Source organism: Squalius cephalus (genome assembly GCF_949319135.1).
Source record: "Squalius cephalus genome assembly, chromosome: 19".
Classification (NCBI taxonomy): domain Eukaryota; kingdom Metazoa; phylum Chordata; class Actinopteri; order Cypriniformes; family Leuciscidae; genus Squalius; species Squalius cephalus.
In genome coordinates, this window is record NC_137140.1 from 4,365,955 (window position 1) to 4,390,939 (window position 24,985).

Here is a 24,985-nt window from a genome sequence, read left to right on the forward strand (position 1 = left end):
ATTATTTCTGCTTTGAAATTGCACACTTCAACTTTAAAGGGGTGGTTGATTATAATTTCACTTTTCTAATTTTAGTTAGTGTGTAATGTTGCTGTTTGAGCATAAACAACATCTGCAAAGTTACAACGCTCAAAGTTCAAAGCAAAGGGAGATATTTGCTTTTAAAGAAATCGCTTTTTAAGGACTACAACAAACGGCTGGTAGAGACTACACCACATTCCTCCAGGGTTAGTGACATCACTAACCCTAAAATTTACATAAACTCCGCCCCCGGAACATGCAGTCCATGTTGAGAAGAGGAAGAGTTGTTGTAGTCGAGCACATGTGTGAGTCTGCTGAAGCTGTCACATCTGTCTTTTCACATGCAATACACATTTAATGCGTAGCACAAATGCAATATCATGTCACTCTCTAGGCATCTTACAACAGTTCACACACAAGTGATTTATAGATTATCATGACAGAATATGCTAATTGAAGATGGTTAACTCCACATAAGCAGCATAAAATGCTTCAGTTTAAATAGTTTCTGACATTTTAGTGCTTGTCTGTGTGAGGTAATCGGAGCTGCTAACACACACACACACATGCTCTTGAAGCTCCACCCTCTGTGTGGGGAGCAGCAGCTCATTTGCATTTAAAGGGACAGACGCGAAACAACAAGTTTTTGCTCAACCTCAAAAAGGGACAATTTTAACATGCTGTAAAAAATTATCTGTGGGTTATATAGAGCTAAAACTTCCCATGCACACTCTGGGGACAAAAGAGACTTATTTTACATCTTGTGTAAAGGGGCATTATTCCACCCCTTTAAACTATAATTGATGCAGTCAAAACCAATGCTGGGGGTAACGCATTACAAGTAATGCCAGTCATGTAATCAGATAACTTTTTTTCCAAGTAACTATAGTTGACATGGTCACTGTTAACAGGAAGCGCATGAAGATGAAGATTCAAACAAAATGGTCTTTAATCCAAATATTCACAGGACACTCTTAGGGAACAGATACAATCACCAAACAATGAGCTGAAGAGTGACTTAAATACATTGAGCAACAAAATAGCTAATTAATGGGCAACATGTTAACAGGATATATAATCAAGAGACACAAAACTAAAACACATTGAAACATAACCCTGTGTGCTTCTTAATATCCCTCCTAGTTTCCTCGCTCCTCCGTCCTCCATCCTATGACGCGGAAACCGATCGAGCTCAGACATCTTGAAGGACATCTCAATTCTCTAATTTCACTGTGAGGAGGCGAGGAATGAGGAATGAGGAAGTTTCCACAGGAGTTATGAGCAAGGATGAAAACCTGACACACGAATAAATTCTCCTCCCCCTTCACATCTGTCACAATCATTTTAATTTAAGCTTTACCTTTGCAGTTTAAATAAACCACGGTCACATTCACGTTTACACAATCAAAGATACTTTGGTATAGCCCCCATGGAATTGCATACACTTGAATTTAACTTAACGTTTACTTCAGAAGAGGTATGGCCACTATTACAGCTATAAGCTGACCAACATAACTTCTCTCATAATAGCTTTGGATTGGCCATGCCGTGGTTTCCCATGTACACTTATATAAAGTAACATTATATTAAAACAGAGTTAAGACAAACCCAAATTTAGATTGGTCAAGCAGCATTTGCTGTTCTAAATGGAAATTTGCTTCTTGTCTTTGCAAACCAAGTACACTTGAATCAGTGCCAAATATTAGTTGTCACTAATCTGATGCAAAACTTGCGGTAACATACGAATCTGTTTAATCTGCTTGGGGGAACAATTTCAGAGTCAGTCAGAATAAAATCAAATGTTTACAATTTATTGACCAGGTTCAAAATCCAATTCATAGAATAAAATCATTGGTCAATCAAATACAATAACAACAATTTGGAAATCGATGAATTATAGAAATATTTACCTGGCAACGAAAACTACACACAGCGATCGTGTGGGAACCTACAGACTCCTCAAACCTTTTGCCAATTTTCCTTAAAAACCCAGATAATTCAATATGCTTAACAAATGGTGGTGTCTATCATTATAATTAGATTTTGGTCCCCCTATTGAGGGGTTCACAACTGTGGGATCAGAATTTGTAATTGAATGGGTTCTTGATACCTGTAGAAGAATACTTATTTACATACAGGAGGTAGTTTGAATGTAGGATCTGGGGGAGGGAACACCTTTAAGATGCACACCATATTTATCATATTTTATAACTTCTTTTAGCTTTTCATTATGGCTGGGAGAATGAGACCATTTTACCAGGCGCACTGAGACACTTTAAATGATACCAAACATGTATAGTTACTTTTTGTACACACTTAACATTGCACAGGTTTTCAGTGAGTTTTAGGTGAGGAGGAGAAGGGGGGAGCAGGGGGGAGCAGGGGAAGATTGTAAAAGTGAGGTGTGAGCTGCACTGTGTGCTGCGTCTCAGATGTTGCTTTTACATATGCAAGAGAGAGTTCAGATGTTAATTCTCATGAGAGCCTTTTGTTTTCTCGAGGGGTAGTCCAGACTTGCTGGAACCTGCCTTACACTATTTATATATACTTTATCGACTGGTTCAAATCAATTCAATTTCAGCTGTAAAGCAGCTCTAAAGAGGATATAGTGTTATCATTCAGCCTAATTCAGTTCCATTTTTTCTCATCCGACAGTGTCAGTGTCACGGGTGCAGCTGGCAGGAAGCACACAAAGACGAAGATTCAAACAAAATAGTTTTTAGTCCAAATATATACAACAGGAGAACTCAAGGGAAGCAGACATAATGAACCTTAACATTGACGAGAACAGACACCAACTGAAAGAAACAGGGAGTATAAATATTAAAACAAATGAGGGAGCTGATGAGATTATTAATGGGACACAAGTGAACAGGTGAATGTAATGTCTAAATAAAGGACTGGAGATGGAAAGTATTACACTCACACACACTTTTGTGTTGCCACAACACTGTTTAGCTGTGCATATTCTGTTGTCTTGTAAAATACACTTGAGTTTTCTGCTGAGCAATTTGTTTTGGCAATTGTAAGTGCTCCTCCTCACTGTTGGTTTTTGAAACGGGACATTTGTTCCCCTTATTTAGTGTAAACTCTACCGAGTAGTCAAGTGGAGTGTTACAGCCTATATGTGCTGTAATACTTCCTTATATTAAGAGGACAGGTACACAGAAACCTTTTGAATATTGTGTATATTTAAATTCTCAAATTAGTGATGTACATAATGGTATTCTGTATAGATATATAGATGTCAGTAGTGAGTAGACGACAGATTTTGCCAGAAACAGCTGTGAACATAAGGCAAGGTATGCAAGGGTTTTTCAGATAACTTATTTTGAGACAAAAATATAACTTTTTATAGGACTTTCATAGATGTATTGCTGTATTCTATATCATGAGTCATGATGATTGTATATTTCTATATGCCCCCATGTAATTTCATACACTTGAATTTAACTTAACTTTTACTTCAGAAGAGGTATGGCTACTATTACAGATATAAGCTGACCAACATAACTTATAATAGCTTTGGATTGGCCATGCCATGGTTTCCCACGTACACTTATATAAATTAACATTATATTAAAACAGAGGTAAGACACACCCAAATTTAGATTGGTCAAGCAGCATTTGCTGTTCTAAATGGAAATTCGCTTCTTGTCTTTGCAAACCAAGTAATCAGTGCCAAATATTAGTTGTCACTAATCTGACGCAAAACTTGCGGTAACATACGAATCTGCATACGAAACAATTTCAGAGTCAGTCAGAATAAAATCAAATGTTTACAATTTATTGACCAGGTAATAGAACAATAATTCAAAATCCAATTCATATAATAAAATCATTGGTCAATCAAATATAATAACAACAATTCGGAAATTGAGGAATTATAGAAATATTTACCTGGCAACGAAAAGTACACACAGCGATCGTGTGGGAACCTATACAGACTCCTCGAACCTTTTGCCAATTTTCCTTCTAAACCCAGATAATTCAATATGCTTAACAAATGGTGGTGTCTGTCATTATAATTAGATTTTGGTCCCCTTATTGAGGGGTTCTTAACTGTGGGATCAGAATTTGTAATTGAATGGGTTCTTGATACCTGTAGAAGAATACTTATTTACATACAGGAGGTAGTTTGAATGGAGGATGTGGGGGATGGGAACACCTTTAAGATGCACACCATATTTATCATATTTTATAACTTCTTTTAGCTTTTCATTATGGCTGGGAGAATGAGTTACAGCAGTCATAGAAAATCTAAGGTTTGAAAGCCAAGAGTCAAGAGCCCAACTAAAGCAAACACTCATCTCCATAATGGTGACTTTAAACTTTATTATTTTCAATAAAACATCAACGTCTGAAACTCTGGTAATTCTCAATAATAACGTTTATGACAAATTGGTTTGTAATACAATATTTTTAAATTACAGGCAACCACAGCTGGCATGTTGTTTTATTTTATACCATAAACTGAAGTTCAATGCCATGAAACCTAAAATATTACTGCCGTATTTTTTACGGTAAAGCACTTGCAACCAGCTGCCTGCTTTTTACCATAAATTTTAGTTCAATGATGTAAAATATAAAATTGCTACCGTATTTTTTACGATAAGGTACGGTAAATGCAACAGTAAGGTTTTTTTTACAGTGTACTTACAAATTTTTTTACTGTTAAAATTACAAAAACATGTTTACAGTGCACAGTTAAACAGTGTTGTGGCAGCACAAAAGTGTGTGTGAGTGTAATACTTTCCAGCTCCAGTCCTTTATTTAGTCCATTCTTTATTTACATTACATTCACCTATTCACATGTGTCCTATTATTAATATCATCAGCTCCCTCATTTGTTCTAATACTCCCTGTTTCTTTCAGTTGGTGTTTGTTCTCGTCAATGTTAAGGTTCATTATTCTGTTGTCATGTAAAATACACTTGAGTTTTCTGCTGAGCAATTTGTTTTGGCAATTGTTAGTGCTCCTCCTCACTGTTGGTTTTTGAAACGGGACATTTGTTCCCCTTATTTAGTGTAACCAGCCTGTATGTGCTGTAATACTTCCTTATTGTTCAGAGGCAGGTACACAGAAACCTTTTGCATATTGTGTATATTCAAATTCTCAAATTATGTACATAATGGTATTCTGTTTAGATAGATGTCAGTAGTGAGTAGACGACAGATTTTGCCAGAAACAGCTGTGAACATAAGGCAAGGTATGCAAGGGTTTTTCCAGATATTATTTAACTTATTTTGAGACAAAAATATAACTTATAGGACTTTCATAGATGTATTAATATGTATTCTATATAATGAGTCATGATTGTATATTTCTACATGTATTTTCTCCGCAGCTCCAATCCATTTTTAGAGCCAACTGAATCTGCTTTTATTACAATGGAGTATCTGAAGTATCTGATGCTGATATTTCTCATCAGTAAGTTTTTCTTAGTTTTTGTCAATACTTATAACACGTCTGAAAGATTTTATTTATTATTTATATATTTTTGTAGAAATGAATGCAAATAATTTACTGTTTCCTACAATGGCAATTCAACAACAGGTGTTTAGAAAGGGCAACTAACTCAGCCCAAAGGAAATAATCATTTATATATATATATATATATATATATATATACACATATATATATATAAATTTTAAATAAAACAATGATTATTACGTTTTACAAGAGAATGTTATTTCAGTCTTTCTACTTCAACATTTCATGTTTAATTTGATGTGTTACTTGCCATTTCTTTATAATTGTTTGTGAAATTGACAAAAAAAAAAAAAAAAAATGGAGATTTTCAGGTGGTAGCCTATAATAGGTCATCTGGTTGTACAGTTCATGGGTTGTCTTCAGTTGGTATCATTTTATTTTAAGGGTCCATAATAATGCGGTAGTTAGGCATTAACACACCAGTAGTAAATAATTAACTGAACATAAAGTAAAGGAATATTAGCCATTATTTATGCAGTAGTTGAGCATGAATGCACTAAAAATTGCCTTTAGTACTGTATTACTGGTAACTTATTCTGGTGAATAAACTTGAACCTCACTCAATAAGTGCCATACAAATCAAAAATTAATGTGGACATCCTTTTCACTTTAGAACAGGGGGTTATATTGTTTTTATTATATGTATATATGTATTTTATTATGCAATTTATTACTCAAAACTGTAAAACCAACACTAATTAAACAATGATGAATATTGTGCAGTTTCCTTAATAGATGGTAAATCACAGAAATATAACATTTTTAAATCACTTACTACACAAACATTTTAATTTGGGGTGACACTTTATGTCGATAGTCCATTTTAGACATGACAGCCTAAAGTTTCTAAATTTCTAACTTTGTCAAGCAGTTCTTGGCAGTACAGAAGCAGATGGAGGTGATAAAACTGTGGTCACACTGGTCCCACTTGCTCGGTTTCTGGGAGTCTGATAGAGCCGGTTCCTCCAGCTGACATTAAGTCAGGCTTCTACAGCGCTTACTTTGTTTGCCTATTACTGTGTACTTAAAACCTACCCTGCGTGTCCATACTATCCATCCTAAACAGTATGTGAGATTAAAATAAGTGTGTCCCAAAGCATAGTACGTTGAAAAGAGTATGCCAGAAGTTCCCGGATGTTCTATTTCCGGTGGATTTTCGAAGTGTGGACACATGCCCAAAAGCCACACGAGTCCTGAAAAGTGAAGCATGAAAGGAAAGGCGGTGGGTTACAACCAATTTTAGAATTGTAGTTGTGTGAACACAGGGACCTGGTGCTCAGGCACCTCAGCCATCTGGTGCTTTGGGTCAACTGGCAAAAGAGCAAACTCTCCCCCATGCAGAGTATCTCTTTTCTCGATATGGAGTTGGACTCGGTCAACATGACAGCACGTCTCACAAAAGAGCGTGCCCAGGACTTTTGCTGAAACTGTTTCAGAGGCTCCTGGGTCATATGGCATTCACAGCCACGGTCACTCCCCTTGGATTGCTTCATATAAGATGCTGGTTACACAGCCGAGTTCCGAGATGGGCATGGCACCGTGTCGCACACCAGGTGATAATCACACCGGTTTGTCGCAGAGCTTATAGCCCGTGGTCAGACCTGGCTTTTCTACGGGCAGGAGTCCCGCTAGAACAAGTGTCCAGGCATGTTGTTGTCTCAGAAGATGCCTCCACCACCGGCTGTGTGCAACAGGCACGCTGCCTCGGGCCCCTGGACTTATTTAATGAACAAACTCTTAAACTAACAGCAGCGTGATAAGAGGGCCTAAAATAACAAACCATCTTTGGGAAAAAATATTTGAAGTGTAATTTGATTGTTTAGTCTGTCTCACGCCCATTACATTACATGGAGAGGGCGGGGTTTATGACCTATACTGCATCCAGCCACCTGGGGGCAATTGAGACACTTTGGGTTGACTTTTCAGGACTCGTGTGGCACGCTTGGGCATGGATCCACACTTCAAAAATAAAGACACACCTTGGAATAATCACTGAGCTAATTAACAAGAAAAACTACAAAGGACTACAAAACATGGCACATAACAGGAAATCACAAAAGTTTTTTTTTTTTTTTTTGATCTTGTTTATTTTTTTAATATTGGTATTTTGCTGAATACATTTACTAGTTAGCAACTTAGCCGCAGCTGGATTCATAGGATGTGATTATCAGCTTATTCATGCCCAGTCAATTGGAGTATCTATCGATTGGAGTATCACCAGTATCAAAAATACTGAAATGAGCAGAGATTCTGCAACAGTTAAGATTGTGAACCACAAAGTGATTAATCTTGAACATACTCACACTGTTTGACTTTTATTTAACTACTTCTGTCCTTTTACATTTTAGATGGCACGAGAAAAGCTATAAAAGGTAACAATGTGTTTAAAGTATAAAAAATATAAAAAAATTTGTGTATTATTTACAGTTCTCACTATTCCCTTCAGCACAACACTGTGGGGTTTCCTCACTGAACACTCGTATTGTGGGAGGTGAAGATGCACCTGTGGGGAACTGGCCTTGGCAGGTCAGTCTACAAATTTATGACTATCACATCTGTGGAGGGTCCCTCATCAGCCACGAATGGGTGCTCACTGCCGCTCACTGCGTTTACTTCTCGTAAGAACACAAAATAGATGTACAAATCAGATAATGTGTGATTTAATTTGAAAGTGCATTTGTTAAAGATAATTGTTTTTCACATTTAGATCCTCAGACAGTAACTGGACTGTTTATCTGGGCAGACAAAGCCAAAACACTTCAGTCTCTAACCCAAACGAGGTGAGTCGAGGAGTCCAATCCATCATTACACATCCAGACTATGTCCCTTCACAGTTGACCAATGACATCGCCTTGCTGAGATTGAGTGAGCCAGTGAACTTTACCAGCTACATCAGCCCAATCTGCCTGGCTGCTAATGACAGTGTCTTTTACACTGGCACCACCTGCTGGTCCACTGGATGGGGAGAAACCGGCTTTGTAGGTAATGATCATCAATTTGACACATTGGACTACATGTAATCTGGATTATGTAACCAGATGAAAAATAACAAAGTATTTGTTATTGTACAACATTTTATTGAAAACCTTACTAAACCTGATAAAGTGAGATACTTTTGCCAATTTAGTTTCCTTAAACTTTTAATTAGGACCCACATACTGAAACCTGACATTATACCTTAATGGAAAGCTTAGGATTTCTCTTACCGGAGTCAAAAACTAAAAAACTAAAAATTAAGAATTACTGTACTAGTGTAACGTCTCAGGGTAGAAGAAGATGAAGCTCCAGGCAGAGATCCAAAACACTCAATATTTATTTAAGCTGAAGAATACACAGAACAGTGTGCGTGCACAAACAGAGTGCGAACACAAACATTGACCGACAACTGAAGAGTGAGTAGGGAGAACTTAAATACACCGATGATGAGAACAGAACAGGTGATGACGATGATTACAAATGAACTGATTATACTAGACAGGTGCAGACACTGAACTAATGATGATATTGATAATTAACTAAACAGTTGAAGACAGTGATGAAGGTGAAAACAAACTGAAAGTCCATGAAAACGTGACATAATCCAGGGGTGGGCATCCTGGAGTCCGGGACAGGAGGGTGACCAGGGTGAAGGCGGACGGACTCCAGGATGGCCTCGATGACCAAGGCGGAGATGATGGACCCTCGGGCGTCCAGAGCGGAGCTGAAGGACCCTCAGGCGTCCATGGCGGAACAGGAGACCACCCCTCTGGCGGTCCTGGCGGATCGGGCTGGTCCGGAGGCCATGGCGGGACAGGAGACCACCCCTCTAGCGGTCCTGGCAGATCGGGCTGGTCCGGAGGCCATGGTGGGACAGGAGACCACCCCTCTAGCGGTCCTGGCGGATCGGGCTGGTCAGGAGGCTTTCTTGGGGAGGCTCCCTGGTATAGAGTCCTGGACCAGCGAAGAGGGCGCAGTGCTGGGCAGTGATGAGGGCGCAGTGCTGGGCAGCGATGAGGGCGCAGCGATGGGCAGTGATGAGGGCGCAGTGCTGGGCAGCGATGAGGGCTTCGAGCCGGACGGGACCGGCGGTGATGAGGGCTTCGAGCCGGACGGGACCGGCAGTGATGAGGACTTCGAGCCGGACGGGACCGGCAGTGATGAGGACTTCGAGCCGGACGGGACCGGCGGGGATGAGGGCTCTGTCGCTGGATCAGCGGGCTCTGGCGCAGGAACTGGAACCGGGACAGGCTCAGTCTCTGGCTGGGTAGACGGGACATGAACAGTCTCTGGCTGGGCTGACGGGACAAGCGGAGAGGGCTCTGTGCTGGACGGGACCAGCAGTTAAGGCTCTGTGCCGGACGGGACCAGCGGTGAAGGCTCTGTGCTGGACGGGACCAGCGGTGAAGGGTCTGGGCTGGACGGGACCAGCGGTGAAGGGTCTGGGCTGGACGGGACCAGCGATGAAGAGGGCTTTGAGCTGGACGGAACCAGCGGCGAAAAGGGCTTTGAGCTGGACGGAACCAGCGGCGAAAAGGGCTTTGAGCTGGACGGAACCAGCGGCGAAAAGGGCTTTGAACTGGGCAGGACCAGCTGTGAAGAGGGCTTTGAGCTAGGTGGGATCAGCGATGGAGGGAGTTCCAAGCGAGGTGGGACCGGCGTGAAGAACCACTCTGCGGGTGCAATGCTGTCAGTTTCTCGCACGGCGGGCATGATGCTGTCGGCATTGGCTTCTGCGGAACTTGCGTAAGATGCGGGCTCGGCGTGACTGGCGTGCTGTGCAGAGTTGATAGTGCTGGTGTGTAATGCTGGCTTGGCTAAACTGGTGCTCGGGATGAAGATGGGTGGCGTGGCGAAGATGGCTGGTGACTGCGGTTGAGTGGTGATGTCCTCTTCAACTTCACCTACAGTGAAGGCTGAACCACTCAACCACAGCACATGATCCAGGTAGGCGACAAAGGTTCCCGGGAAAGTGGATGCTGGGGCTCGCTGGTGCAGATGATCATCAAGTCCATACCAAAAGACAGTCTTAAGGACATCATCTGCCCAGCTTACCCCAGCAGAGAGCTCCAAGAATTCGGCGACGTAATCCTCAATAAGTCTTGGAAGGTGGTGAGGAGTGAGTGAATTGGGGTGAGCAGAGTGAGGAGAATTCCCATCTTAAAAGCTTTCCTCTTACTTTTTAGGGTCGGTCAATCTGTAACGTCTCAAGGTAGAAGAAGATGAAGCTCCAGGCAGAGATCCAAAACACTCAATATTTATTTAAGCTGAAGAATACACGGAACAGTGTGCGTGCACAAACAGAGTGTGAACACAAACATTGACCGACAACTGAAGAGTGAGAAGGGAGAACTTAAATACACAGATGATGAGAACAGAACAGGTGATGACGATGATTACAAATGAACTGATTATACTAGACAGGTGCAGACACTGAACTAATGATGATATTGATAATTAACTAAACAGTTGAAGACAGTGATGAAGGTGAAAAAAAAGTCCATGAAAACAAACTGAAAGTCCATGAAAACGTGACAACTAGAAAATTGAAAGAACAACGATGAACCTCTTCTGATGATAAACGTCTTCTGACCAAATGTCAGAACAAGCCCCCTGGCCAAACTCCAGATTTTCTTCAGGCAATACTGGCAAAATAAAACACAACATAGGCTTACATAAATATTACAGTATCCACTTGTTAAATCAATCAAATATAATTAAAATATCCATTAAGTTTTATTAATCCATTAACATTTTCCTTTACCATGTTATTGTTCCCTTCAAATTCTTCTGTGTTGATTTAAAAATGTCTTGCTCCTTTACTTAATCATCTTAATGATTCTAAAGTAAATATAAATTATCTGGAATTACTTTCAATATTTCTATATTGGAATTAATTCACATCATAAACAATTGGGAAACACTTTATTTGACAGTGTCCTTGTTACACATGTTAGTTACTATAGTAATAACTAAAAATGATACATAACTACATGCAACTGTCATGTATAGTAGATGACAAGGAAGTGCCCGAAAAGAGGAAATGATCACAACTGGCTTTAATAATATAACTTGGGAACTAAACTTTTAGCAAATTTTACCACTCAAAGACGACAACGAAAAGAGAATGGCATGAACTGGCGGTATATATAAGGAACAAAACAAAGGGATTAATTAACTAGACACACCTGAATAGAATACGATATCATTGTGGAACCATAGTAACACACCAGGAAGGAAATGGAAGAGAACAGATCTAATTTAATTTACTAGAAGACTAACAATGAAACTCAGGCATGAACAGAACAGAAAACAAATTGAACATGTGACAGTCCTTGCACCGTGATAAGTTCAACAAGGGAGGGAGGGTGTGCAAAGAGCTGACGAAGAGCTGATGTCGGTGTGTCTTGGTCTGCTTCTGTGCTGCCGAGAACTGCTGGACGAAGTTATCGACAGCGTTACCGAAGAGGCCGGTCTGGGCGACTGGGGAGTCGAGAAAGCAAACTTTGTCGGACTCCCTCATCTCAGCCTGGTTCAGCTATAGATAACGGTCCTGGACCACAAGTCTGGACATCATCTGCCTAAGGGACTGCGCTGTGACTTTCGTCGCCCATAGGGCGAGGTCCGTCACTGTGCGCAGTTCCCGCAACAACCCTGGGTCAGAACCACCCACGTGCAGCTGTTTGAGTGCCTTGGCCTGGTAGACTTGCAGGAGGGTCATGGCGTGCAGGGCACAGGCAGCCTGTCCAGCAGCACTGTAGGCCTGGGCCTAACTTCCAGGCCTTGGATGGGAGACACGGACTACCCCGCCAGGCGGCAGCACATTGCGGGCAAAGCTGCATCGCAACTGCACACTCCACCTGGAGGTTACCCACTTACCCTTTGGCCACCCCACCATCGAGGGTAGTGAGAGCGGAGAAGGCGCCAGAGCGGTTTTGGGCAGAAAAAGGTGCCTTCCACGACTTTGTAACCTCCTCAGGCACTTTTGGGAAGAGAGGCACTGGGGTTTGCTGATGTTCAGCATGCGCTGCCCCGAGATATCATCCAGCCTTGAACATTCGGGACACGGTGGAGGGTTCCACTCGACTCGAGCCAGACGCTCTCAGCAACCCAGGAAAGCATGGCCTTCAGCTCAGGTTCAGACTCGAACAATGCTACTCTCCTCGAAGGGGGATGCGCAGCCGAATCTTCATCCCCAGAAGACTATAGCTCACTCTCCGATGCAGCAATGGACATCTGGTCCTCCGCCAGAGCCCAGTATTAAACGCTGGGACTCCTCTGAGAAGGACCAGCAATCTCAACCGGAAGCTCCACAGCTTGCGATGCGCTAGAGGAAAGGGGGGCCTCCACTGTGATCCTCAGGTCACCCAGTGTATTAGCCAAAGCAGCCTTCTGCTGGGCAGAAGGACTAGATCGGAGAATAGCAGAGGGTACTCCACCTCTTTCGAGGTATTTGGATCGCGATGGTCATCTTTCCGCTGTGGGTGCATGACTCATCTACAAACGCCACATCAGCATGCTTCCGGCCCAGACACGTGAGGCAGTGATCATGACTGTCAGACGGAGAGAGGAAATAACCGCTCCATAAACACACGGGTTGAATGACATCTTTAGAAAGACGTAACGTCACACCCGTGTTTACTCTTTCAGTTTGGGAAACTAGCTCCTTAGTTTTGAGGCACACAGGGGAACAATCGCTGCACGTGCAAACACTGTTGTGAAGCCTGCTGCGCTCAGGAATGCTCTCTCATAAGCTGCAGTGACTGCAGATGAAGGCTCTCTTCAGCCGCAATCATCGCTGATGCACCGTCACACCAACTTGACTCAGCCAGATTCATGTTTCCTCTTCTTGTCTTTGAGTTCTGTGTTCTGTTACGTATAGTAGATGGCAAGGAAGTGCCTAACAAGAGGAAATTATCACAACTGGCTTTAATAATATAACTTGGGGACTTACAAAATAAACTAATGCCTGGTTCACACGGGACGATTTTAAAATTGTCGGCCGATTTTCCAAACCTGAGAGACTCCACACACGGCGATAAAAAATCACGGGTCTAACAGTTTTGGTCGTACGGTGTGTGGTGCGCAGCCACACGGCAAAATCAACACGATTTGACTCCCGAGCATTCCCAGGTCAGACGGGAAATCTCGCAAAATCCCTCGAGATCAAACGTAATTTAATACTGTGCTTACGAGGATACTCAACAAAGTGAACATTTTGGCATACTTTTGTGTGTTTTTGTCCGTTCAAGCGTGAAAGAGAACTCAATGCGGCTGAAGCAGCATTCTGTGCGCATGAGTCCTGTGTGTGTGTGTGTGTGTGTGTGTGTGTGTGTTGTGTGCATCACACAGAGAGGAGATTTACCGACAGTGCGCCACCAGTACAGATTTAAGTTCTTATTTTTGCGTTTTATCGCGCTTGAATTGTTTCTTGGCACTTGAATGAATGATAGCGTGATAAAATATAGAGCAGCCAATGGATGAAAGAAAAAATCTACAAGCCACAGTCCACAGGCTGCGTGCTCGTTTGTCGCGGGGGACACCACACACGAGGAGAAATCGGGCCAAAAAAATCCAACATGTTGGATATCCCCGATTTGAGATCGGAACGGTCCCGACGTCCTTCCGAGCAGACGAGAGCAGTCTTAACACACCACACATGGCAGGAATATCTGATCAGATTATTTTACAATAATCGGAGTATCCTTAAGATTGTCGGAAGGGGTGAATTGGGGCTAAAATCGGCCTAATTATCCTGCCGTGTGAACCAGGCTTAAGGAGTATTAGCAAAGTTTACCACACAAAGTAAAGATGACACCGAACAAAGAATGGCATGAACTGAGATATATAAGGAGCAATATATAACAATGAAAGTCAAGAATGAACAGAACAGAAAACAAATTCAACACATGACAGCAACTAACCCTAAACCAAACCTAATCCTAACCCTATAGTTAGCACATGCAGTTATATCACTCAGTAGTTAAATGTATAATTACACTGTAACAAGGACACCTTAAAATAACCCAAAATTGTATGTAACATTTACAAATATTAAGTCAACTTTTACTTTTTTTTTACCTTGACCTTAAGATTTATCTCAGATTTGTTCATCATTTTCCTTACCATTGCTTTTCCCTTTTCCATTGCATTGCTGACCTCATCAGCTTAGCACAAAACACAAAAGTTCTGAATGTTCATATGAATTTGACTAATTGTGACTAATTTCATAGACTGAAGTAAGTCCAATTGACAAAATGCAGTCACACATTTTATGCATTTTATATGCAAAAGACAAAGGTCACATTCTGTTAACAGAAATATAAAGTCAGCCCTTCCTGAATGACATTTGTGACATTTTGAGATGATGGAAACATTTTACAATAATTGTGCACTAATATACATTAATTCATGCTTAACTAATGCACAGATAATCATGTGTTAGTGTATGACTCATGAAGAACTAAACCATTAATTAATGATTACTGCATCAGAAACTAATAAAGATTCTATATGGTTAATAGATTAAGTAATATATGAATTGTTATTAATTAAATGTGTCATAATGTATTAATTCCTTAATAACATATTTTATTAACTAATAGTGTAAATTAATGCGTTAATTACCACAATGGGTTGAAGTCATGTACTTCAACTTCAAATTGTCTGCTTTAATTAATCGTTAGCTAGTGATTTGCAAATGTATCATTATGTTATGACTTTACTTGTTGAGGCACATGACTATTAACTAATTGTTAAGTATAATGCCATTTTGGTTTTGACATCCACTCTAAACCATGGATTTCAATTTCCAACCATCATGTACAACCAAGATTTCACTGAGTCCGATGAACCTTGTTGTTCATGGCACAGGAATATGTCAGGTTAAGCTTGAGGTCGTGGTACACTGAGAACATGCGGTCGAGCACTGCTATTTCATAACACTGTGTCTAGACTGGACAAAGACAATAGAACGTCCATCATAGTCTGGACACTGGATGTGGCGCAACGCTACACGACAAAACCCCGACAGTAAACCGATGCCACACTCTATTTCTGACGTACTCTGAGCTCTTGCGCTAGTTCTGTTATGAAGGACAAATGGACTTGCAATGGTCTGTCATGTCCAGTGTACACAGCTGGTCTCGTCCAGTTTAAACAGTGTAACAGCGGTCAGGAGTTCAGATTCTGGTGTGCTGATATTTGTGTGCAGCCCAACTTACCCATCCTTCAAATACATTCTTTGACATTACATTCACTGTATGTGCAAACTGTCAATACCCTGGCATATTACTCAACAATAAGTTAATAGTCATGTGCCTCAATAAGTAAAGTCATAACATAATGATACATTTACAAATCTTTAGTTAATGATTAATTAAAGCAGACAACTGGAAGTTGAAGTACATTGCTTTATCCAGTTGTGGTAATTAACGCATTAATTTACACTTTTAGTTTATAAAATATGTTATTATGAAATTAATACATTATGACACATTTAATTAATAACAATTAATATATTACTTAATATATTAATCATATAGAATCTTTATTAGTTTCTGATGCAGTAATCATTAATTAATGGTTTAGTTCTTCATGAGTCATACATTAACACATGGTTATCTGTGCATTAGTTAAGCATGAATTAATGCATATAAGTGCACCCGTATTGTAAAGTGTTACCAAGATTATTTTTCATGAAAGTTGTTTTCTGTTATCAATGGAATTAAAAGTTTTTAAATATATTTTAATGGCGAGAGAATTAAATTAACATTTATATTAATCGTATTATTATTATTATTATTATTATTATTATTAAATCTGTACTGTAAGTGTATCATACAGTGATCCATATTTTCACCAGAATGTCTTAAAAGCCTGTTTTCTTGATATGATAATTAGGTGCTAAGCCCAGTTCTGGAACTCTGCAGGAAGTGCAGGTAAATGTGGTGGGGAATAAGGAGTGTGACTGCAGGTTTCAAGACATTACATTTTGGGACATAAAAATCACTCCAACAATGATCTGTGCTGGAGGAAAGACGGGCAAAGGAACATGTTATGTAAGTTACAACAGTTCCCACAACATTGTTGAATTCTTGATTGTGATTTATTGTGAAACTTTCCAAGGGGTTTTCTTTAACATGCACGGCTATGAAGCAGATCCATCATGATCATATTGTTCCTTAATATCACTTAATATTGTCCCTCAAATCAGTGCTTCGCACACCTGTCCTGAGGTGCAGTTGTGTCTCGATGTCGATGTGCTGCCCACAAGGCTATGGCTCTGACAGGAGTACTCTAGTCAGAATACTAGGGAGTGATTCTCTTATATGTCTCATTTAGGTATCAGCTTTGTTTTCAGATGTCTTCAATTTTACTTTAGGAGAAACATGTTAAAAAAATCAGTATTGTAAATACTGAAACTATAATTTAAATAGCATTATACATTTCAGAATATCAAGGGTTACTAGTTTAAATTGATCTTCAATGACAATGCATGTATATTGTGAACAATAAAGTACAATAAAGTAATCTTTATAAATATGACACAGCTTAAGAATTTGCCTTTTACTGACAACCACCAGTATACCAGTAACTTACTTATCCGGGGAACATCAGAGAGACAATGGAAACAGATGTATGTACATTGAACGTAGAAAAAACTAGCGACTGGATTCGAACCCAAGCGCACACGATTTACCAGTTGCGCCACCACGCACATATGCATCATGCAAAACGTCTCAGGTTACGACTGTAACCTATGTTCTACCAGAAAGACTCGGGAGATAAATTGATATAACAAGCGTATATTTATTAACAGCCCAGCAAGCATAAATTTATAAAGTTCTTTGGCGTAGGCCCCATCCTTAGCGCGCAATGCGAGGGTAGCGGAAGCTGCATATCCTGCCTGAAGACGAAGGCAGGGGCGCAGCCGACCCCCTGGAGGTAAAGGAAGGGACCATCCTGGTGGTGGTGGGGAGGATGAAGGGGAAGGTACCATCTTGGTGGTGGTTGGGGAGGATGGAGGTAATTGGCAGCGTCAGCATCTGCGAACTCAGACAAATGTAAGTACCAATCTTTTATACTGCGAGTGTTAGCACATGATTGGTTAGAAGTGAGGTAATATATGACGCACTGATTGAGTCTTCCTGGCAGAACTTACGCTAAAGTTTTCATTTCCCTGAGAACAGGGAACGAGACACTGCGTCAGAACGCTATGGGGAACGCCTCCGCGTGAATAGGTGTCTGAAACGCTTATCTAATCACGCCAATCCGATTGGCCGGCGACAGCCTATGATCACTAGTGCAACCCGAAATTATATAAGGGGAGCTTGGAGAACATGTCAACAACTTATCGTCTGAGGGGACTGTTCAGCAGGCATCCCCACGGCATGGCGGAAAGACGCAGTGTCTCATTCCCTGTTCTCAGGGAACATAGGTTACAGTCGTAACCTGAGACGTTCCCTTTCTAAAGGGAACTCGCACTGCGTCAGAACGCTATGGGTAACGATCGTCCCACGCTGCCATGCTGAGGGGAGTGCATGCCAAATTATGGCTGTGACAAAAAACGTCACAAAATGGTCCAAAGTTTCACTGAAATGCCAAAAACACTCCCCCTGTCAGTGACAGTATTCCCTACAGCCACTGCCCGAGTTTGATGCTAAACGAGGAAGTAACTTTGTGCTTTGACATGAAGCACTTGACCCTGAGCCAGCTCAAGGGCATGGATACCACAGCCGACTTTAGAGGAGGGTTCCCTTAAGAGAATATGACCAGGGGGTCCAAAGGGGTCCCGTCCAGTCACTTTCTGAGGGGGACACGAAGTCAACCCCACATGCCACCAGGGAGGCTGACCTGGTCTAAATTAATGACCTAGTCTTGCCAACAACCTGTCTGTTTCTTAAACAGAGTCTCTAACATATTTTGCCTCACTTGTGGAGGCATCCGATAGGGAGGACTGCAGATAGTGGCAGTGATGACTCAGACCCGATCATAGAGATGGGCATCCTGGAGAGTAGAACTCAGCATAGCGCTTTCTAACCCTTGCGAAAGAGGGGAGTAACTCTACCCAATCCTGGATCTACACAGTGCTTCAAAGCCATGTGGAGGCTGGGCACTCTGAAAGGGACCCTAATAGGGGAGCGCCTCCAGCTCTAGGGCTGATCTAACAGGGAGGCCTTGTGAGAGTCCTTCGACCTTCCGACCAGACTTAGGGAGCTAAGTATTCATACAGAACGATCCTCAGATAGATTCTGGAACACTATACTCAAAACCTGATAAGTATTGACCAGGCTCTGGGCTAGGTTTTGCCTTTGCAATGCTAAGCATCCAGCTCATTGGGGATCCACCTTCAATGGGGCCTGTCAAGGCCTAACTACTTGATAGCGGGACTGTTAGCAGAGATAGCCACAGAAGTCAGGTACTCTCACAGACATCTCTGTGGGCCTGGTTATACTTATTTCACTTTGGTAACTGGCAGTGTACTCAGCAAAAGTGCTATCAACCCTTTAAAGCAAGAGGAGTACAATCTTACGCTACCAGATTATTGAGGAGGCCTACTGTAAGGTCTACAGCTTTGACTTTCACGGACGTCAGCCCAGGCAGTGCTTTTTAAACAGAGTCTCTAGTATTACTTGCCTTACTTGTGGAGGCATCCAATAGTGAGGACTGTAGATCGTGACAGTAATCACTCACAGACCGGATCATAGAGACGGGCATCCTGGAGAGTAGAACTCAGCATAGTGCTTTCTAACCCTTGCGAACGAGGGGAGTGACTCTACTCGATCCTGGATCTACACAGTGCTTCAGAGCTCTGTGGATGCTGGGCACTCTGAAAGGGACCCTAATAAGGGGAGCACCTCCAGCCCTTAGGTTTACATTGCCAACAGGCAGTGTAATCAGCAGAAGTGCTATCGACCCTTTAAAGCGAGGGGGGTACAATCTTACGCTACCGGACTATCGAGGAGGCCTACAGCTTCAAATGTCACGGCATCAGCCCAGGCAGTGCTTCGGCTCTAATGGAGCATACTCAACCATCCCAAGTGGGAGGGAGTAACTAATCTGAAACTACCTGAGCCTGGGTGGTGAAGGATGATATCATATGAGCTATGGGTAGCAAAGTACTCTAAATAAAGACCCTAACAATGACCCTGAGGAATGTATCAGGGTCGAGGCCTATTATCCTGTATTTTTCCAAGACAGATTTTACATTCTCTACTTAACCCAAGGAAATGGAGGCCACAATAAGCGGCCAATGACATTCAACCTTATGACTTTATTTTATTCAAGGGGCTCAGCGGAAAAAAATCCTTTTTCAATTTTAAGGCCTAGCTGGATAAACTAGCTACAAAACTCAGCTCTAAAGGGCAGAGGCCTAAGCATACTGCTTCTTACTTTCTAGAGAGAAAAGGCCTGACAACGCCCATGAGATATCTGCATGGGAGGCTTTTTGAAGATAGCCCGCTACCTATGCTGCTATCTACTCTGTAACACCACCAGCATTTTTACGCCTAGTGCAAAAGGCGGGCCTTGGCTAGACGACTCTTGTAGTAAGAGGAGGCCAGTACTAGGAACAACTAGATTTACAGGAATAAATTATCCTGATGGGCTCTAGCTCTAAGGAGCCTACACTCAGATACTGAGAGGCTCAAGGCGAGAATGCTTAGCAAACTGCCACCAATTTCCTAGTTACTAAGCCTAAGCCAGAAATTGAGGCGGTACCGTGAGGGCCGACACACGAATATAAAGGACTGAAGTTCAGAGCTATAATCTCAACGACTCTCTAAAGTGAGAGGAGAACTGCTGCTCTAGTATAAGGTGACTATCAAGGTAACCCTTGCTTGACTTTGTAGTTCTATCTGGAGCTTGACAGAGCAGTGGCCTCAGTAGAATAACTCCCGATAGGGAGGAAGCCATCTCACACAAAAAATGTCTAATAGGTGCTCGGATGAACGGTGGCCTCACTAGAGAATTTTCCATACAGCCAACCTGTTCACTATTACAGATTGGCACTACCCGTTATATAAGCCTGACGGCTCTAACATAAGAGGAGGCCTATGGGAAGGGTATGCATAGCCTACCTAAATATGGGAACTTCAGGGCCCTAATTTCACCATCCTATGAAAACCATATTTAACACCCCCTTAATACTTCCTAACAGGGAACCAGAATTATTCATCAGTTTGCTGATAATGATGAATGCGCTGAATACGGGTTCTTCCATGCCTTCCCGATCTTATTGTGTAGATCTGGCAGGAATGGAAGGCTCACGACAGCTGGAGCTTTATGGCTGGAAAGAAACCATTCGTGAAGTCTGTCATGAGTGGTCTCTTCCCTTACATGCTCCAACGACAGCAGAAGCCTCGTTGAAGCGTGTTCCATAACACTCAACAGCTTAACATATGCGGTGCAAGGTGGCTGTGAGGGTTTGGGTTGTATATCCTCTTCACCCTCATCAGCCGTCTCCTGCTGTCTTGGGCTAGTTGTTTTTATACACAGCAGAGCACTTGCTGCTGGATCAGAGGATGTTAGTAACAACACATCCTCATCCTGCAGCTCACTCTCGCGAGTCTCTGAAGGGCATGAGAGATTAACAACTCTCTCAACCTCCTCAGCGAGCTCCCTCTGAAAAACCCCACGATTCCAATCTCTGCTCTGCCTCAGCGCGAGGACCCGAATCGCCTGGTACAGATGTCTGTCCCTCTTCCCTCGAGAAGAGAGCATACAAGAGTGGAGTTTTCTCTCGCTCTGAGCCCAAACAGTAAACACACAAGTTGTGTGTCATTAAGTATCAATATCTTAGACACAGATGCACACACTTCCTGAAGCGTCTTTCACAAGCTATGATTACCTTTTTGAAGTTTCAGGTTGAAGCGTACAAACAAAACTGTCCCCGAAGACAAAAAGATGTTGAAATGTTCTCCAGGCTCCCCTTATATACTTCCGTGTCGCACTAGTGATGATGTCATAGACTGTCGCCGGCCAATAGGATTGCCGTGATTTGATAAGCGTTTCAGACACCGGTTCACGTGGAGGCGTTCCCCGTAGAGTTCTGACGCAGTGCGAGTTCCCTTTCGAAAGGGAACTGGGGTTACTTTGTGTTCTTCCTTTACTGTTACAAGTATTACTATAAGCAAAAAAAAAAAAAAACATAAATAATGACAGCACAAATGATAGGGATTTAATTTCACGAGTGTGTGAAACTGCGTTAAACTTGAAGCTGTTGAAGAAATAAAGCCAGCAGACACAACATTAAATATCATCTGCAGAATGTTTTGCATAAACCGGCATAATTCTTGTGCACGCTCTAAAACACAGACAGTTCCGTTCGTTGGTGGAAGAATGTGAACGTGCAGAACGTAAGTTATGAATATAACTATGGATCTGTGAGACCGAAGGATGACCGTCACTACGGTCTAATAGGATGATAACCTTCGTTCCGCCTTCTCTCGAGACCTTATGTAAACAAAGTCATGCCCATGACCTCCCCCACCGGAACTCCTTTTAGTGCGGCCCATGAAGTAGCTACACCTCTGGTTGAGTGGGCGTATTCCGTATTCCCATAGGAACTGGAAACCCTCTTTCCGTATAAGCCTGAGAAATAACCTCAACCAACCAATGTGACAAACGTTGCTTAGAAAGTGGCAACCCTAGTCTGGCCTTTCCATAGCAAACAAAAAGCTGAGAATGAGACTTCCTCAAGGCCTGAGTAAAGTTTACATAGGTGCGTAATGCCCTTACTGGACAAAGGGTGAGCAAACTATGCTGATCTGTCTGTGAAGAAGGGGGTTGAAATTGAACTAACTCCAGGACTTGATTTCTGAACTGAGGATTAAGTACTTTTGGTAAAAAGGCAGGGTTGGGCCAGAGTGTCACCCCTGTGCCATCCGGCCTCCAACGTAAACAATCCTCACTAATAGATAGCGCACACAATTCTCCTACCCTTTTAGCAGAGCATATAGCCAAGAGAAAAGCTGTCTTGAGACACAAAGCTTTTAAATCTGCATCCGCCATAGGCTCGTACGGGGGCTTAGTGAGAGAGTCTAGTACTAAAGGCAAATCCCAATTGGGTACCCGCAAAGTGCGATTTGGACATAAGCGACGAGCTCCCTTCAGGAACTGACCTACCAAGGGATGTCGGCCTAATGGCTGGCCATCCACTCCCCTATGAGATGCTGAAATAGATGAAGCATAAACCCTGATTGTGCTGGCTGCTTTGCCCTGATCCAGTTGAGCCTGCAGGAATCTAAGGACAAGTGGCACAGAGCAGGTTATTGGATCAACATTCAAGCCTAAACACCACTCTGAAAAAATTCTCCACTTTATGGAGAAATTAGCCCGAGTAGATGGAGCTCTGGCGTTATTCAGTGTCTCACGTACAGTTTCATCTAGCTGTTGAGGGACGGACTCTGCAGAGGCCATACCCACAATCGCAGTGCCATCGGGTTTGGATGCCAAATCTGCCCGTCTATTTGGGATAGGAGATCCACCCGCGATGGAAGTTGCCACGGAGGACCCTGAATCAGCTGAACTAGGTCCGAGAACCATGGTCTTCCTGGCCAGCGTGGAGCAACTAGTAGAACTGTGCAGTGACCCTCTCTGATCCTCTGGAGGACCTGGGAAATCAGAGGAAAGGGGGGAAAAGCATATAATAAGCCTGTCGGCCACTCTTGCGACAGAGCATCCAGGCCTAAACTGCCCTCCTGTACCGTGAGGGAGTACCATCCCAGGCAATGGGTTGTCTCCCTGGAAGCAAAGAGATCTACATGAGCTGTCCCGTATCGGGTCCAAATTTGGGCTATTACCTCCGTGTGCAACCGCCATTCTCCTGGGAGAGGCCCTGTTCTGGACAAAATGTCGGCTGCTCTGTTTGTCACACCCGGGATGTGGATTGCTCTCAGTGAGGACAGCCGTGGCCCGGTCCACGTCAGCAGGTTCGTTGCCACCTGGAGACAGCGTAGTGATTTCGTCCCTCCTTGGTGATTTATGTGGTAAACTGCTGAGGTACTGTCCGTTCTCACTAGCACATGCTTGTGGCGAAAAAATGGTAACAGACCCTTGAGAGCAAGATGAACAGCTCTCAGTTCGAGCACATTTATGTGTTCTGATGACCAATGGGGATCCCATTTGCCCCTTACTGACCTGCCTTCCCAAACGGCTCCCCAGCCTGTCAGTGATGCATCTGTTGTTATCGCTGATCTTCTGTGAGGAAGATTGCCCAGTGGGGTTCCCCTGCGGAGAAAGTCTTTGTCCCTCCAATGGAGTAAGGCCCGCATGCAGGCCTTTGTCACCAATAGCTTCGTTCTTCTGTCCTTTTTTGGATGAAGACGAAAAGAATTGAACCATCTCTGTATCGGGCGTGTCCTCAGTAGACCTAAGGGAATCACCATTGATGCTGCCGCCATCAGTCCTACCAGCTTCTGAACCCTGTGGGCTGTCACCAGCTTCCCCTTCTGAAAGTGACCTAATGCCTTCTCCAGGCTGTCTATTCTCTGGGGAGTGAGACATGCTTCCATTGTTATGGAGTTGAAATATAGCCCCAGGAATTTCACCTGCTGTTGAGGCTGGAGACTGCTCTTCTTCCAGTTCACCATGAACCCCAGGGACTGAATGTGAGCTAGTACCTCCTCTGTGTTCCTGATCACCTGCTCTTGAGAAGGAGCACAAATTAACCAATCGTCCAGGTATGGCAGGATTTTGATACCTCGCAGCTGAAGGGGAGCTAGAGCGGCTGAGATCACCCGAGTAAAAATTCTCGGTGCCAAAGACAGGCCGAACGGTAGAACCTGGAACTGAAAGGCCTGTCCTTGAAAAGCAAAGCGGAGAAAAGGCCTGTGCTCTGGACAAATTGGAATGTGGAAATATGCGTTCTTTAAATCCAGGGACGTGAACCATTCTCCTGCACGTATGGACTGCATTACCATCTTTGTATGAATAATTTTGAATGGAAGAATTTTTAAGTACTGGTTGAGGTGCCTGAGATCTAGAATGGGACGATGACCACCATCTCTTTTTGGAATTATGAAATAGGTTGAATAAAACCCATTCTGCTGTGCGTTGAAGGGCACTTTTGCGATTGCTCCTTTTCATAAAAGAGCTTGCACCTCTTATCTCAATACGGGCTCCAATAGTGACCATAGTCATTCTGACCCTTGAAAACGGGGGGGGGGGGGGGGGGGGCGTCGAAACTGTAGCCGATACCCGTGAGTTATTGTAGATAAAACCCACTGGTCTGAGACCACTCTGGACAGGGACAGGGTACGTGGTATTGAACGTGAATCACTTTTTAAGAAAAAAACAGTCATTTCAGATAATCGAGTTGTCTTATCTACGACATTTTCTCCCCTTTCGGGTAAGATCAAATCAATAGTGAATAAACATTGGCATATCTTATCGAGTGACACACAGATCGGCCAGACTTTTCAAAACCCTCCGCTTTTTGCTTATAAGAGATCACGTAATTTGAGAGATATGCTGGTTAGAGCTGATTCTTAC

General features: G+C 42.6%; 1 protein-coding gene across 6 annotated transcripts in view; it reads left to right on the forward strand.

Annotated features, from left to right (window-relative positions):
* Positions 1-5,068: 5,068 nt before the first annotated feature.
* The window catches only part of LOC307147062 (transmembrane protease serine 9-like), a 46,036-nt gene continuing 26,119 nt past the window's right edge, over positions 5,069-24,985 (forward strand). For 2 of the 6 annotated variants that reach the window (XM_079851516.1, XM_079851517.1), the window contains exons 1-6: positions 5,069-5,230; positions 5,369-5,451; positions 7,864-7,887; positions 7,962-8,133; positions 8,223-8,497; positions 16,394-16,551. In XM_079851516.1, the coding sequence (XP_079707642.1) occupies positions 5,412-5,451; positions 7,864-7,887; positions 7,962-8,133; positions 8,223-8,497; positions 16,394-16,551 (669 nt within the window). In that variant the 5' untranslated portion in view covers positions 5,069-5,230; positions 5,369-5,411. The remainder of the gene's footprint in view (positions 5,231-5,368; positions 5,452-7,863; positions 7,888-7,961; positions 8,134-8,222; positions 8,498-16,393; positions 16,552-24,985) is intronic. The other 4 variants (XM_079851518.1, XM_079851519.1, XM_079851520.1 and 1 more) reach the window with 4 other exon arrangements.